Genomic DNA, 15282 nt, shown 5'->3' with positions numbered 1-15282 from the left:
CACTAACAGATGGTGCTTCCTCACGCCAACCACTAATGTACATTACATTGGCACTCAGTGTCAGGACACAAAACCAGCCAAGTCCCTGCTTAAATCTGCTGATGCCAGGAAATTTGATAATAAACAGCTAGCCAGGGACACAGTCCCAAGTTTTTAGTCCACCTCCAAAGCAGCACAGAAGCTGTACCTGTGCAATGGTGTCAGCTGCTCTGCACCTTGTGGCTATCAATGGAGCAAAGGAGGGTCCTGGACTGGGGAAAAAGGGGCCTTGAGACCAAGCAGGTATGTATCTAAAGATGGAGGGAGAGCCACCTGCTTCAGGGTAATTAGGTGTGTGCGTAAATCTGGGCTTTGAGAATCCTGACAATCAGGACTTTAATGTTCAAACATTTGAACAAATGACAATTAATATCAATCATTCTAAATACAAATATATGAATATATATGTGCATATATTACATGCAGAATGATTTGACTGTTTAGCATTTCTCAGTGCCCCTTGAGCACTGAACATACTAAATTCAGCCTCACAGGTCTACTTCCCATGGCTACTAATCCTAATTTATAAGGTCACCTGCAAAAGAAAATTCCACAGAACTCCTCTGAGGCGCTCACTCTGTTTTACAGGTCCGTTGTGTTTATTCTTTGAATACAAGCATCCAAAATTCTTCAGCTGTAAAATTCTTGTTCCTTTCCACCAGGTGCCTCAGTGCCCAGGCTTCTTTCTTGGATTGCTCAAAGCTTGGTATCCACATCTTTTGGAGAGAAATCCAGCCAGGGTTTGACGATGAGAACCAGAATGCCTGTGGTTTGGGGCAGCTCAGATGACTAACCTGAGCCTCCCATTTCTGGGGTAGCCATCCCTGGCAACAAAGACAAATAAAAGGGGTTATTCAGGAACCCAGGCAAACAGAGAAGAAAAGTGCTATGCCATTAGTAGGCTATCAAATCACGTCAGTTACACTCTTCCTCCTGCTGCAGGCTCTACCCATGTCCCTGTGGAAGGTCTCCCCTAAGCATCTGGGACAAGATCAGTCATGCTGACGAGTCATGCATCTGAGTCTCAGATAAGGTTTGTCTGCAAATGAGCAGCTCCAGCCCACACAAAATGACATTACAAGACAAGGAGTAATATTTTCATCATTATATTCTGTTTTCATCTTAAATATGCACACACTTACCGAGATTCTTTTTCTAAGGGAAAAAAAACAAGCCATAAATCTGGCCAGGAGAGTAAACTGGTCTTCACAATTTTATTGACTAGAGAGCCACAAAAGCACAGGTAAGGAATATCTGTATCTATCTATTCTCTACCTTTCCATGGCTGCATTCCTAACTCAAAGAGAGAACACATGTCCAGATTTGTTTCAGACTCAAACAGCAAAGTCTAGTTAAGTGTACTTGCCAGTTTGTAATTCTCATCACTTCAGATCACCTTAATAACTTCAGAAGTTTTCTCCATCTCCCTTCTACTGGCTGACCATTTAATGTATTGCTCAGATGGTGATCAGCTAAAATACAGCTTCTCACAAACATACAACCTGGCTTAGAAACTGTTCCAGTGTTTAGTCACCAAATGTGGCCACAGACAATGGCATGTGAATGTGCCCACACATATATAGAACCTGACAGTCATACAGTGCTTAAGACAGATCAGAAGACAAGGATCTCTAGTTCAATTCCCTCTTCCAAACAGGTGCAATCATATATAATTGCCTAGGGCAAAACTGAGTTTAGTCTTAAAACACCTCCAAGGACAGAGATCCCACAACCTTTCTGGGCAACCTCTTTCCAGATGTTCCAGGTCATCTGAAGAAGGTCAACATGTTAGGCTACTTTCTACAACATGAAAAAAAAATCTCCTCCCTGAACAACTCAAGCCTTTAGCTGAAAATGACCACCAGCTCAGTGGTCAGTGTCATGTGCTCACACACTGCACTGCAGCACTGTGAGGAACACATGTTCTCAACACCTGTTTACATGAGGATGCACAACCCAATGGCACTGGGATATTGTGGCCATCAGCTAGCTGGAAAGCTGGACTTCCCGGAACAAACCTGACCCTAATGCCATTTTAAAGCCCCTCTGAGACACAAACAAAAATTCACACATACCTTTTCTTTCCGTCTGATGTTTTCCCACACTCTGTTACAAACCATGCACTCAAAGGTGTCAATGTAATTGTCCTGGGTGATATCTTGCACTCCCCACTTGCGTTCCTTCATTGTTCTAAGCAGTCTTGGGTTAGAAATGTCCCCTTTCAGTTTCCATTGTAGGTAAGACTCATATTCTTCATCATTGGTATCCAGTGTTTTGATATAGTGGGCTAGATCCCGAGGGTGTGAAAAACTGGATACCAGGATTGCACTCTTGTTACTAGGAAGCCAGTCTACAATGCTGGGAGACCCAAAGTACACTGGCACCACTCCCAACTTCAGTGGCCGCCAGAGTTTTTCAGTGATGTAATCGTCACAGATAGCATTTTCAAAAGCAAGAATGAACTTGTACTGTGCCAGTATTTTTAAAAAGTTTCCATCATCCATGGCAGCTGGATTTCTGAGATGCTGGGGAAGGTCTTTATTATGCAAACATTCCCCATAAGAGTCTACTTCAATGTGGCACATCAGCTCACGCACATAGCTGTCCCTGTCAGAAGGGGGGTTGCAGTCAGACTGCACATACACAAGGGGTGCAAGCCTTTTCCTCAGGCTGTTTTTCGTCTGCAGGGGGATCATGAACCTCAATGACTTCAGGACCTCTACACCTTCAAGATACTGAGTGGTCAGTGGCAGGTGAGAGTGGCGGCTAAATGTTGCAGTATGGTTGAATAAGGTGATGGCTGCTTCATGGAATAGTTTGTAGTTGTTTTTTGGTGACTCTTCATGGAAAAGGGCCCAGTCATGATATTCTTTACGAGGGAGAGGTAAACTGTCTATACTGAAGTCAGTACCTAGACAAAAGCAAACAAAAGCAAGTGTTCATCCTGCTCGTCTGTCATGTGACACTAACTACAATGGCACAGAAGTCTAGTTTTAATTTAGTATCAGTGCTAGCACCATCACATTTCTGACACTATAAGGCAGTTACTTCAAAGAATGCAATTAATGCAAAGGCACAAGAGCATAATGACAGACAAAACTGAATTTCATAGCAGAAGAACCTAGAGAAGTGGGATCAGTAGTTAATATTAAAGTGGTTTCCTTTCATGTCATATTAGTTTAAAGGCCTCTCACGTCAAAGGATCACTAGGAATTCCATATTTTAATGCACTGAAACGAGACTAGTAAGACATCTAATAATCCCCTGGTTCTCTAAACAGGGGAACAGATGGCATTTCCTCTGCGATGTGAGGAAAATGGTTACCACAGAACTCAATTTGGTTCTAGTAATAAAACAACTAAATGGATGCTGAAATCCTGGACAGGATTAAGGAGAAAAAAATAATTACTTCAAGTTTTGAAAAGACATCGTACTGTAGAGACTTAGGAAGCCAAATTATTAACTTTTCAAAGAGAAAATTAAGAGGTGGTGTATCACAGCTGCCTATCAGATACATAAAGAAGTAGCTCCCGGCAGAAGACAGCTCCTCAAAGTAATGCCAAAAGTAGAAGAATAATAATGTCTAAACTCTAAAAACAGACAATTGCAGAAACTGGGAAAACTGTGGTTGAAGTCTTAGGACAAACCTAGATGGCTTTTCTCAAAGGCTGGTCTGTACAAAACTAAGTTGAAAGTACCAGTTCATTAACACACTGCTTGCTCTCCTTTCATAACTACTGCACTACACTCTTACAACCAGCCTTACTGCAGATTAAATGCAAACTTGCCCCATTTCTGTAACGATACTTCCCCACTGTACTAGAACCGTATCTGTTCTCTACTTAAGTAAAGGCACTGAACATACAAAACTTTTAGCTAATATTGTCAAGCAAGAGAGGTTCAAAAACTGAAACTAACACTGAAGAGCTGGTTTAGAAAATATCACAAATTCTTATCTTCAGATAAACTAACATCTGTGGCAGCCTAACCTTTGTGTAGCAAACTGCATGGATGATTGCATCTAGGACAACTGGGAATACAAGGTCTTAAACAAGTTGTGTTCAAACCAACTAAGGGAAATGGCCACAGCAGACTCTGTGGAGGTAGGGTAATGCTTTCTCCATGCCAGTTTCCCTCTTTTACCATAAGACAGAGATGCACAGTCACAAGAAGCATGGTCAAACAGCAGCCACACCTCTACAGCGGGCTATGGACCACAAACAACCACAAAGCATCTCAGCTCTTACCAGGAACTCTCCATCAGAAGACTGCACATGCACATGCCTTGTACTGTTGCATCAGACATAAAAAATTCCCACCCTGGGATGGGATCTAGGCATTCCCATGCCTGGATCTAAATGCATACAACCCAGCACACTCTGTTTTGCAAGCCCCTACCCTCAATGAATGAAGACTGCAACCATCACTCCTATCATAGACATCAAAATTGCAATGATCAAGAATCATCACTGGATCCATCAGAGGTGGATCTTCACTATCTACTTCCTTCCTTTTATCCCTTCCTTCTCTTTTTCTCTTTCTTTTCCTTACATATTTTCTTCATGAGATTTTTATACTTTTATATGAAAGAATCCGAAGAGCCACATACCTCCTTTCCACTGCAATTAAATTGTTTTTAAATAAATCTGGCTGATATATACACACACCAGTCATCCAGAGTTGTTTCATTCTAATTCACCCAAGGCATCTATTAACAAGAACCTCAGTTACCATTCCTCAGAGGTGGGTCATAACACCATTTCACTCACACTTGTAACTTTTCACTCTCCATTCTACCCCTGACCTCAAACCACTGATGGAAAAAGAAGGGGGTGCTAGCAGAAGTCTTACACAGAATACTGATCTAAAAATTAAGACATAAAGAAGATTTTAAAAAATGTCCAGTGGTCCTTGCAACTATATTAGCATACCAAAGTAACTCCAAGGACAACCTTATAAAACTAATATAAGACTTCATTACTGCAGCAGAGATAGAAGTTAGCTGTCAGTAATGTAAAAATCTCCTATAGAGCAAGATCCTTCAGGAGCATCAGGTGGAGGTTTTTAAGGCCACTAAACATCGACCTTCTGTCTTCTACTCAGGTCCTAAGTCCTCAGCAATAAAAGGATGAAAGGCTATGCCACTCAATGAAAAATGCTATTTGCTTCTTCTGTTTTTGATGTGTTATCTTGGTTTTGATCTGTTATTTTGTGACAGACGAAGGTGACGAAAACTGAAAGTTAATCAAATTCTCATGGAGAAATTCATGAAGTCTGGCTTTGAAAACACTTTGGTTTAGGTGATGCAAAGAGTAGTAACAGTGCATACCTACAATAATGAAATGCTGTGGATTGAAATAACAGCACTGCAGCTTGGTCTCTTACAAGTGTGCTCCCTCTTTCAGGTAGTATTGCAGGGAAAAGGGGGCGGAAACACAGGCAAGAATGAGAGAAAGACAAAAAGGCAACACGTAAAACTTACCAAACTAGGGGACAGTTAAGCCAGGCAAAGAGAAACATAAAGAAAAATGCACTATAAAATCTCAGAATCACTTACGTTGGAAAACACCTCCAAGATTATCAAGTCCAATCTTTGACCAATCACCACATTGTCAACTAGACCATGGCACTTGATTCCATGACCAGTTGTTTATTGAACAACCCCAGGGATGGTGACTACACTATCACCCTGGGCAAGCCATTCCAATGTTTAACAACCTTTTCCATGAAAAAATTTCTCCTGACGTCCAACCTGAACATTCCCTTGGTTCAGCTTGAGGCTGTGTCCTCTCATCCTGGTCACTGGCTGCCTGGGAGAAGAGGCCAACCCTACAGCCTCTTGTCAGGGAGTTGTAGAGAGTGATGATGTCACCCCTGTGCCTCCTTTTCTCCAGGCTGAACAACCCCAGCTCCCTCAGCCATCCTCACTGGACTCTTCTCCAGACCCTTCCCCAGCTTTGCTGCCCTTCTCTAGGCATGCTGCAGCATCTCAGTGTCTTTCTTGTAATAAGAGGCCCAAAACTGGCCACAGTACAGATCAGAGCGCATCAGAATGACTGAATTTAATACAACACTTCATCAATCTCAGTCCAGCAAGAAGACAAAAGGATTAAAGGGAAGATAACATCAGCATACCCCCTACCCCATGAGATGAAGGAAATAAGGAAGCATATGATGGAATAGAAAAAAGCACCACTAGACTAGAACTATGAGCAATTTCTAGTCACTTCCTAACTATTAATTTGGAATTATTAGATATGCAGAAGAGAAATATATATGCTGCTAGGAGAAGTTATGCATTTTAGAAGACATCTTCCATTCAGAAGTCATACTTCAAGGACTCCGTGCACCAGTATAGAACAGGTGGACATCCTTCTCTTTTAGGAACAACACCCCTGAGGCCCTGACAGACCCAGCTCATGCTAAATACTATAGTCTATGAATTATGTGACACTAAAAAGGTGGAGTTGGGAATCTCTCCCAAAGGCAGAAACAAAGTCTAACAAGGGGATGCCACATTTCATTTCAAAACAAAAGACAGCGACACTTGACAATCATCACCTACACTAAGGGGCTCTCCAGGCCAGGACAGTGAGTTGGGACAAGCTGCAGAAAAATTTGTGTTCCTAACAAAGCAGTTGTGCTGGGAAACATCTACACCCTGTATTTTTGCACAGTACTTTTCTTAACCTTTGGATCATTCTTCTCTTGACTAGCTTACTGACCAAGTACTGAGGAAATTATCGCATTTCCTTTGGAAGGTGAAACTGTGCTCTGATCCAGCCTTAGCATGGAAATTCAGATATTCAAGTTTTCACCCAGCAGGCTCTTTAGAGGAAAAATCTGCAAAAGTAAAATATACCTTTTTGCAGACTCACAGCTCACTGCATCATGACAGTGGGGAGAGGGGGAGAGAAAGAGAATGAGAGAAAAACTCTGTTTTGGCATTGTGAGATCATTTACTGTGGTTTAAAAATAAGTAACAATTTTGCATATTTTGACACTTGTCTTTACAAAGTTCATAGCCAGCATCTCTATAAAAAGGAAAAAAAAAGCTACAGGGAGAGTTTTATGCCCAGTATAAATTGTCTTTTAAAAATGTGAGAATAAACTATCTCTAGAAGCCTGCTAAAAAGGAAGAGTAGCAATCTTCTAATACTGAAAAAGACAAATGAAACTACCACCGGAGAACAAAATCACCAGACTTTACAGCTTTCCTGTGATGCAATCCAGCTTTCTTTGTCTTTAATTGGGTTAGCTTCTCATTCCTTTGCTGTTATTCCTTTGCTTTCATGCTTAACTATCATATTATCTGACAAAGCTGACCTACTTAAAGATCTAAAAAGATCAGTGATGAGAAGTTTTTGTTTGACTGCTAATAACAAAGTTTAAGGCCCTTCATTCCAGTTCACCTGTATTCAGATTGAGCAAATGAGATTCAGTATCCCGATTTATTTTATTTCCAGACAAAATATCTGAACATACCAGTCAGAGAAAAGCATCTGAATTTATTTTTCCACCTAAAACTCAGGTTTTCTTTCAAAAACAACTGCATGAGGGAAAAAAACAAAGTTGATGAAGTGAGGTCTACTTTTAAATGATGCATCTTTCATGCTCTGTAGACTCACTTTACAGTGTATGCAATGGGAAGTCCCTGGCAGAGCCAGAGCAGCTGAGGAAGTTGCACTAGCTGCTGCTCCCTGTATGGAATCAATAGGTTTCTTTCACTACATTCCATTTAGAGTCTGCTAGCAATTTCTTGGCACATGAGGCAGGGGAGTTGTACTGCAACCACAGAGTGCGTTATTTTTAGACAAAAGATTTGCACAAGTGCAACAAAGGCCTTGCAGAACCTCTGCTAGGGGTGACAAGCCAGAAGACTGGAAAAAGTTGGCTTGATCTCAGACTGTCGTTAAATGCCTTGGCAATGACATGAAATTGTCTTTTCTTCCACGAACAGGGAGTACATGTGATTGGAAAGCAGCATGAGACAAGGCATCAGTCATACCACCGATGTGCATGGTCACTTTTGAGAGTGAGTTTCACTCTTAAAAGAGTTTCACTCTTTTACAGAGCACTGGTAATGGTATTCCAGCACCAGGCAAAGTTCAACACAATGAGCTGCATACATTTTCTGTTCTAAGTCATTGCCACCTAAAATATTTAATCTCTATGAGGAAAGAACTAAGTGGGAGGAAAAGCTACTTTAAAAACAAATAGATTCTTACCATAGAACAGAAATGCTCTTGTCATCTGATTGTGCTGATAGGTCTTGTTTATAGTAAAGAAGCAAACATCCTCTCCACACTGACTGAATCTCCCTGTCTCTCCAGTCAGGGGAGACCACCAGAGCAGGACAGGATAGTGATTTACATCAGACTCTGTCTTGAAGCTGCTGTGAAGTTCTTGCTTCTTAAACTGAAAAGCTTGTCTCTCCCCAGGCTTTAATGGGCTGCTGTGTAAACTGGAGATTATTGACACCTTATTCTCTGAATTGCCCAGTTCGGTGATAACCTTCAGGGAAATAAACATACATATCATAACACATCACTGTCATTAGCCAGGACATCTACTTGCAAACCAGAATTTAAGTATCAAGCACTAAGTCAGTATGTTAAGTTTCCGTCAGTCAAATTGGATGCATTTCACTGACTGCAGACATCATTATGTCAGAACAGCAAAAGCTTTAATTTGAAATTGTAAGGAGAAGGCAGGAAATACATTTCTGTACTGAGATATGGCCACATTATGCATGATTTAACAACACAACTTCTACTTTCTCCCCTGGAAAATGCATAGGGCAGTAAAAAGCCCTTCAGTAGCCAGGTTTCTTCTGAAAATTAGCTGTTAAAAACCCATTAGGTTTTCCACTGGTCCAGCCTTGTCCCCCAGCCTGATGAGTTCAAACATGTGAAAAGAGGAGGCAATGCTGGATAGAGGCAACACAACACAGCATGGTATGTTGCAACATTGCTGAGAAACTCCTCCAGAAGCTAAGGATGTACACAAGAAAGGTATTCTCTGAGTTATGTCACTTCCAAAGTCAGCCGTCACCACAAGGCCAATGCTGCTAACAGAGTAACTCCTGGTGAAGCAGAGACTAGTATGGAAAATGTCTGTTGCCTCACTCATCCGACAGAATTGTGTCCTGCTTTGACAGCAATCTCATACATACCCCACCCCCTTGCCCCTGTACCTGGAGTGTCAGCACAAGGAAAAAGGCAGCTGCAAAGCAGAAGCAAGATGCCCAAAGTATCTTCCTCCTCATCCTAATCATGCTGCACTACCAGGCCTGCCAGAGCACATTAGGAAGGTCAGCTTGTCCAAAGTCTTCACTCTTTGCTGCTGGGTTTTCCCACTTTATCCTTATTGCTCTTCATGGTGACTGCTGCTGAAAAAGAGTAGAGCATCAACACAGACAGCTCCTTCAAAGCTCAGCGGTCAGTTCCACATCTACCCATAGCCTTCTGCAGGTGCCAGAGCCACATTTTCAGCCAGGTATGCAGAAAGTAGCCTGCACAAGACAACACTCTTGCTTACAAAGTCCGAGGCACCTACTTCCCCTGTAGACATCCTGGACATCCTCTCATCCTTGTAGTCAGCGTAAGGAATGCTGATGGTGCTGGTTCAGTACACTGTGAGGGCCACTGCTTTCATGAGCTTCAGATGCCAAGCTGTGCTGCTTTTCAGCAGACTCACAACCAGGGAACCAATGAGATTTTCCTTCCCTGGGCAATCTCTGAAAATGCTCCTGGAAAAGGCACACAACTACCTGGCCTTGGACTTGTTACATTGCAGTCTTCTGCAACTTCTCTTCACAAACATAAAGAATGCTCACGGAATATGCTCTATGTCCAATGCATAGAGAAAGTAACCACACAATACACACACAAACTCTGTCCACACCTAAACCTAGTTAAATTTAACAAGTTCCCCTTTCTGAGTAATCTGCACCTGTGCTGGTCTGCCTCTCTTCAAATAACTTTCCCTTCCCCAGTGCTTTTTTTAGCTTTCAGAGTACCCTTCTGGTTTTTTGCATGATGGATGTTTCTGTACAAAAATCCCAACTCCTGGCAGCAGGAGAAGTTGTAAAATTCCAGCCAGGTCTTGAAAAATAAAAAAAAAAGATGGTAGAAAGATAGGCCTGTAGCACTCCACACAGAGATGTAAAGTTTGAAAATGTGGGTGTTCTGAAAACTCAGATATATGACAATGAAATTTATGTTGGTTTTCCTGCCAGCTTTCCCCCCATGTCAATCCCAATCACGAAGTTCTAAAGTCCTGACAAAGAGGGATGGGTCCCAAAGCTACTGCCTGCTGTAGTACTATCACAGTGATGCTGACAGCTAGAGGGGAAAAAAATATTCTTTTTCTGCTCGACTGACACACGAGTTCATCCCTTTCCCTCAAACATCAGAAAGGCCTCTTTAGCAAAAGCTGACATGAAACCCTGCTGTGCAATTCTGCTCTGCACAGGCCAGCTGCTTTTGAAGGTCTGTGGGGGTGTGAAAGTGCCAGTTAAGAGCTTCTCAGATCAGGCAGGATTTTCCATAAAGCCTCTGCATCTTCTGTGCCTCCTGCAGTAGAGCCAAAAAGTGACACCAGGAAGGGAAGGGGATGAATTCTGCCCACTGCTGTGTAGGTACACCTGGAGCTGGACAGTGTTTTTAACACCATATATCTTACCAGGCCAGTGCATGGCAAAAAAACCAAGATTCTGATGATCCACTGAACACCGCCCTAATCCCTACCCTGGTAAAAGAGTAGTAGTAGTTGTCACATTTTCAGGGCCTAGAGGGGGAACTGATCATAGTATGGGTGCACTCCACCTATTAATACAGGGTATCACTGAGCCATGGCTTCATTTTTGCATCTGCGGTGCCCAACATGCAACACTTCTGCCCAGCACGGCGGTGTGTGCCAGGACTGGGCCAGGCAGGGCTCTGTCCCGTCCCAGCGCCACTGGCAAGGATACCTTGCAACGCTTTCCCACCTATGTCAGGCTGAGCGGAGGCCCTGAGGAGTTGAGGGAAGAAGGATAAATCACCACCCCAGGCTGCCCTGCGGGAGCAGCAGCTCCCTGACAATCCTTCCAAACTTCCTGGCAGCTCTCCCCGCCGCCTCTCCTTCCAGCTCTGTGTCGCCGCAATTCCATGGGCTCAGCATCCCAGCCGGGGTTTTTTCTGCTCCCCGAAACGCTGCCACTTCCCTTCCCTTCCCGAGGCTCTGCGCATCCCGCAGCCCCGGCCCTGCTCCCGCCGAGGGTCAGGCATCCTCCAGCCAGCGCCCGCCGCCGTACTCACCCCGAGACACTCGCTCCCGCCTCACCACCGCCGTCCCCCTCTGGCCGGGTCTGAGGGGGTTTGGGGTGTTTTGCAGCTTTTTTTTTAACTTTCAGCCGGTGCACCCACTTGGAGCACGGAGGGGCGGCGAGCGGGGGCGGTGCGGCTGCGCGCCTCCCTCCGCCCCGCCGCGGGGACGGGGGAAGGGCCCGGCTCTGCCCGGGGTCCCTCAGGCCTGCACAGGGAAGACGGAGGACTAATCGCCGTGAGAGCGCCATCACTTCCACGCCACCCGACTGGTCTTCTGCAAACCCTCACTGCAAGACCTCACCCAGTTCCCAAAAATAAATCCGCCCCTGACACTGATTCCTACAGCCGTTTGCATAATAGCGCGCTTTGCGGTTTTGTGGTGGTTTTTGCAACAGTGCTGGTTGTAAACTCTCCGTCTCCTGAGGGAGACTTCACACTGACTGCACGAGGCCAGGGGGCAGTCAGAAAGAGAAATGCGTCACGGCAGCTGGGAAGCTGCGAGGAGCTGAGAGAGCCGGCCCGCGCTCGCCCAGGGGACGCATCCCTCGTCCCTCTGGCGCGGAGCTGCGGCAGGCGGCCCGCATCTGGGATCCTGCCTTGTTTCCAGCCTCGCCGAGGCTTCCCTGCCGGGCCCTGTGTACCGACCGGGGGAACGGTCCTGTCTGCCCTCTCGGGGCTTCCTGAAGCTGGGAAACACGTTGTGCACCTCCTACTCTTTGTAGATGTTTACTGCAAAAGCCTGGTTCTGCAAGGTCAGCTCAGTACTTACCCACCGGATACAGACTTAGGAACCACCCATTCTTGTATATGTCATTCTTATATCCCATACACACACATTTGTATTAACACAGAAATACCTGATACCTATACGCTTCTCCATAGGTACTTATATTTATATAGAAACACTTGAAAGTGAGGTATCTGCTGTTTCTAACGGCAAGCAGGGGTGGTTGCAAGGAAGGGGCTGATTACTTGAGGAAGCGGAGGGAAGAAGAATTTCAGAGGAGGCAGAGGAGACACCTGTGCCTCAACTGAAATGCATGACTGATCAAAACTGCAGAAATGTTATGCGCACAGCCCATCTCCTTATTCTGGGTGTGTAATGCCGGCAGCCCTCCTGAGGGGATCTTTAGAAAGGCACCCAGCAGGTAACCTGAATCCAGCCCTCTGCAGCAGGGCCCATGAGTCTAGAGTCATGCTGGCTCTGTTCCCTTTCCACTACAGCTTATTCTTGCAGTAGCCCCTTTGGAGCAACACCCACTTCTTACTGCACCAGAGAGCCCCAATTTCTCTCTAAACTACCAGTCTCCTCCTGAGATGAAAACTATCAACTGACATTACAATGCTGGGACATACAGATTTATTTATACTGCAGTCTTTGTTTAGTGATTAATCTTAGTTCTTGTCCTATTTGTTGCTTCCTCCCAAAGGTTTTAGCTGTTGGAGTTGGATTTTTAAGTAGAAGCTTTCAGGCTGGGTTTTAGTATTATCTTTGAAGTTGAATATTATCTTGAAGTGTTTACAGATATTTGACCTGAACATGAAGGATCCAAACTCACTTTTAGTCTGAGGGATGCAGCAAGAATCTCCAAGTATTATTTTGCAAAGCCGATTCATGCGAAAGCAGAATCCTGCTTTTGCAGGCCTAATTCAGAATACCTAGAGTCTGTGAGGACTGAGGTTATCAGGGCACAGTAAGTGTGTCGTTCAGTAAATTAAATTGAGTGGCTGGAAATGGAGCAGAGACCCAGTATATGTTGTGGAAGGACTTGCTGTGATCCCACTGCATTTCTAGTCCATAATTTTAAACTTAGTTACATTCCTCGTTTTCACATTTCCTCAGCTGGCGGACTCCTAAATTGCTCTCACAAGGACAAAACTTAATTGCAAAATGCTTCAGCTTCCTTCAACCATCAGGCTTCCTTCAATCCATCAGGCTTGATTTTTCCCAGTTACTGTCCCTCAAACCTTTTGAAGAAGTCCACAGACACAATAACCCACACTTTCAGACTGAAAATACAGAAGTGAGTCCTGAGGGATAGCTGTATGATCTGCCGTCTGTCCGATGCCACACGCAAGCTGTTCTTGGACCAGCTCAATCCAGTGACTGGCATCAGAGGAACTCACTTTTGTTTCTTGTCCTGTTATGCCACTCTGAGGAAATAAGCTCTTATTGCAGGATCTGGTTCGGCTGTAATCCTCGTTAAATAGCTGGTAAAGATAAGCATAAGCATAAGCAATGGCAGAGCCAAATCATCATATAGGAATTCTGGATGCAAATGACCAAAAGAACACAATTGTTGCTCAAATAGGAGAGCTAATAAACCAGATTTCTTAAAGATCTGCGTTTCATGGTGCCCCCTGTCCATGGAGCGCTGCTGGTATCTAACAAACCTGCAATGCAACTTGTCTTTCCATGGGTCAGGAACAACAGCTTTTCTTTCTGCTGTGTCTCTTACAAACGGGATTTACTGCGTTTGAGGTTTCTGTCATTCATATGTACACATTTCCTCTGATCTGTTTTTAATACACTTTGTTTCTTTTTATGCGTGTCTTTGTTCCTTCTCTCTTTTTTATTATTCTGCACTTTAGAACATTTTTCTTTCTCTTAGGTCCTGCTGGATATCCTCTCTGTCTTTAGATATGCCCATTCCCTTTCTGTTGTATTCATAGTCCTGTTATTCAAAGTAGCCTTTTCAGTAGATTTCTCTGTTTTTTATCTTCCATTACATTAGTATAGTCTGTATTACTGCAACACCCAGAAGCAGCAACCACACTATGCACTCCAAAGAGTCACTGCACAAACATCCTGGCAGGAACAAATGAAGTCCTCAGAATAAAACAGGGCAGAAAAGGCAGGGAGACAAGGAAAGCACAGAGCTCAAGTGACTTCCCAAAGGAGACAAAGCTGCTCATTGACACAAGAACCACCTGTGGGCCTGATTCTTCCTTGGGCTGAACCTTGTGTCTCAATTTGCAGCTGTGCATTTATACTCCTTCATTGTCACTGTAGCACCATTCTTCTTTCCATAAAATCACTGTAAAACACATGAAACACACAGCAGCTCAAAATTGAAGACTTTAACCATATCCACCACATATGGAATGATTTCCCACCTCCCTGAGAATACAGTACAGATGCAGATGTACACACAGCCCTTGCTACTGCACATGCTCCGCCTTTCTTTAATTCTCTCCGTGCTAATGCATCTCAAAATGCCCCATATTACAAACCTCTACACTGCATCAGCTGCCCTCTCCGATGACTGTCCTCAGTTACTTTGTCCTGCTGACCAACAGCACATCAGGGGATCACAGAATCGTTTAGGTTGGAAAAGGCCTCTGAGATCATCCATTTTGTCAGCTAGACCACAGCCCAGTCTACCTTGGGTAGTACATTTCAATGTCTAATCACCTTTTCTGGGAAGGAATTCCTCCTCATATCCACCCTGAACCTCTCCTGGTGCAGTATGAGACTGTGTCCTGCCACTGGCTGCCTGGGAGCAGGGGCCAATTCCCACCTGGCTACAGCCTCCTTTGAGGTAATTGAAGAGTGGTACGGTCACCCCTGAGCCTCCTTTTCTCCAGGCTAAACGCCCCCAGCTCCTGCTGGGTCTACTGCCGTCTCCAATTTCTCCCACTCATTAAAGGCGGCTGTTTCAAAACCTTCTCCAGTTTCACCTTTCTGCAGAGGCCGACTTCCTCTGCCTTGTCCTATCAGATCGTCTGAACCTAATATGGCGCCAGACGATCTTTTCCCTCCCCGGTGTGAGCTCCCCCGTGAGGAAGCCCGGCGGGCGCAGGGAAGGAAGGCAGGCACCGTCCCGGCCCGCCGCCGCGGCGCGGGATGCGCCACACGCGCCCTCCGCGCCAGGGGCGGCGCTGTCGAGCCGCGCCGCCGCTCCGCCCCCCCGCTCCGCCCCCGCCTTTG

The 15282-nt window shown here is 44.6% G+C and overlaps 1 protein-coding gene across 1 annotated transcript; it reads right to left on the bottom strand.

The window, feature by feature from the left end:
* Positions 1-550: 550 nt before the first annotated feature.
* FUT10 (fucosyltransferase 10) lies at positions 551-11583 on the bottom strand. The gene is made up of 5 exons (XM_041395935.1): positions 11343-11583; positions 9236-9427; positions 8268-8553; positions 2115-2950; positions 551-863 (listed from the first exon to the last, which is right to left on the bottom strand). Exons 2-5 carry the CDS (start codon positions 9314-9316, stop codon positions 639-641), a joined length of 1428 nt encoding a protein of 475 aa, XP_041251869.1. The 5' UTR covers positions 9317-9427; positions 11343-11583; the 3' UTR covers positions 551-638.
* Between the last annotated feature and the right edge of the window lie 3699 nt (positions 11584-15282).

The sequence above is a fragment of the Onychostruthus taczanowskii genome, unplaced genomic scaffold (genome assembly GCF_017590055.1).
Source record: "Onychostruthus taczanowskii isolate IOZ18803 unplaced genomic scaffold, ASM1759005v1 scaffold121, whole genome shotgun sequence".
Taxonomy (NCBI): Eukaryota; Metazoa; Chordata; class Aves; order Passeriformes; family Passeridae; genus Onychostruthus; species Onychostruthus taczanowskii.
This window is presented reverse-complemented; position numbering and strand designations above follow the sequence as displayed.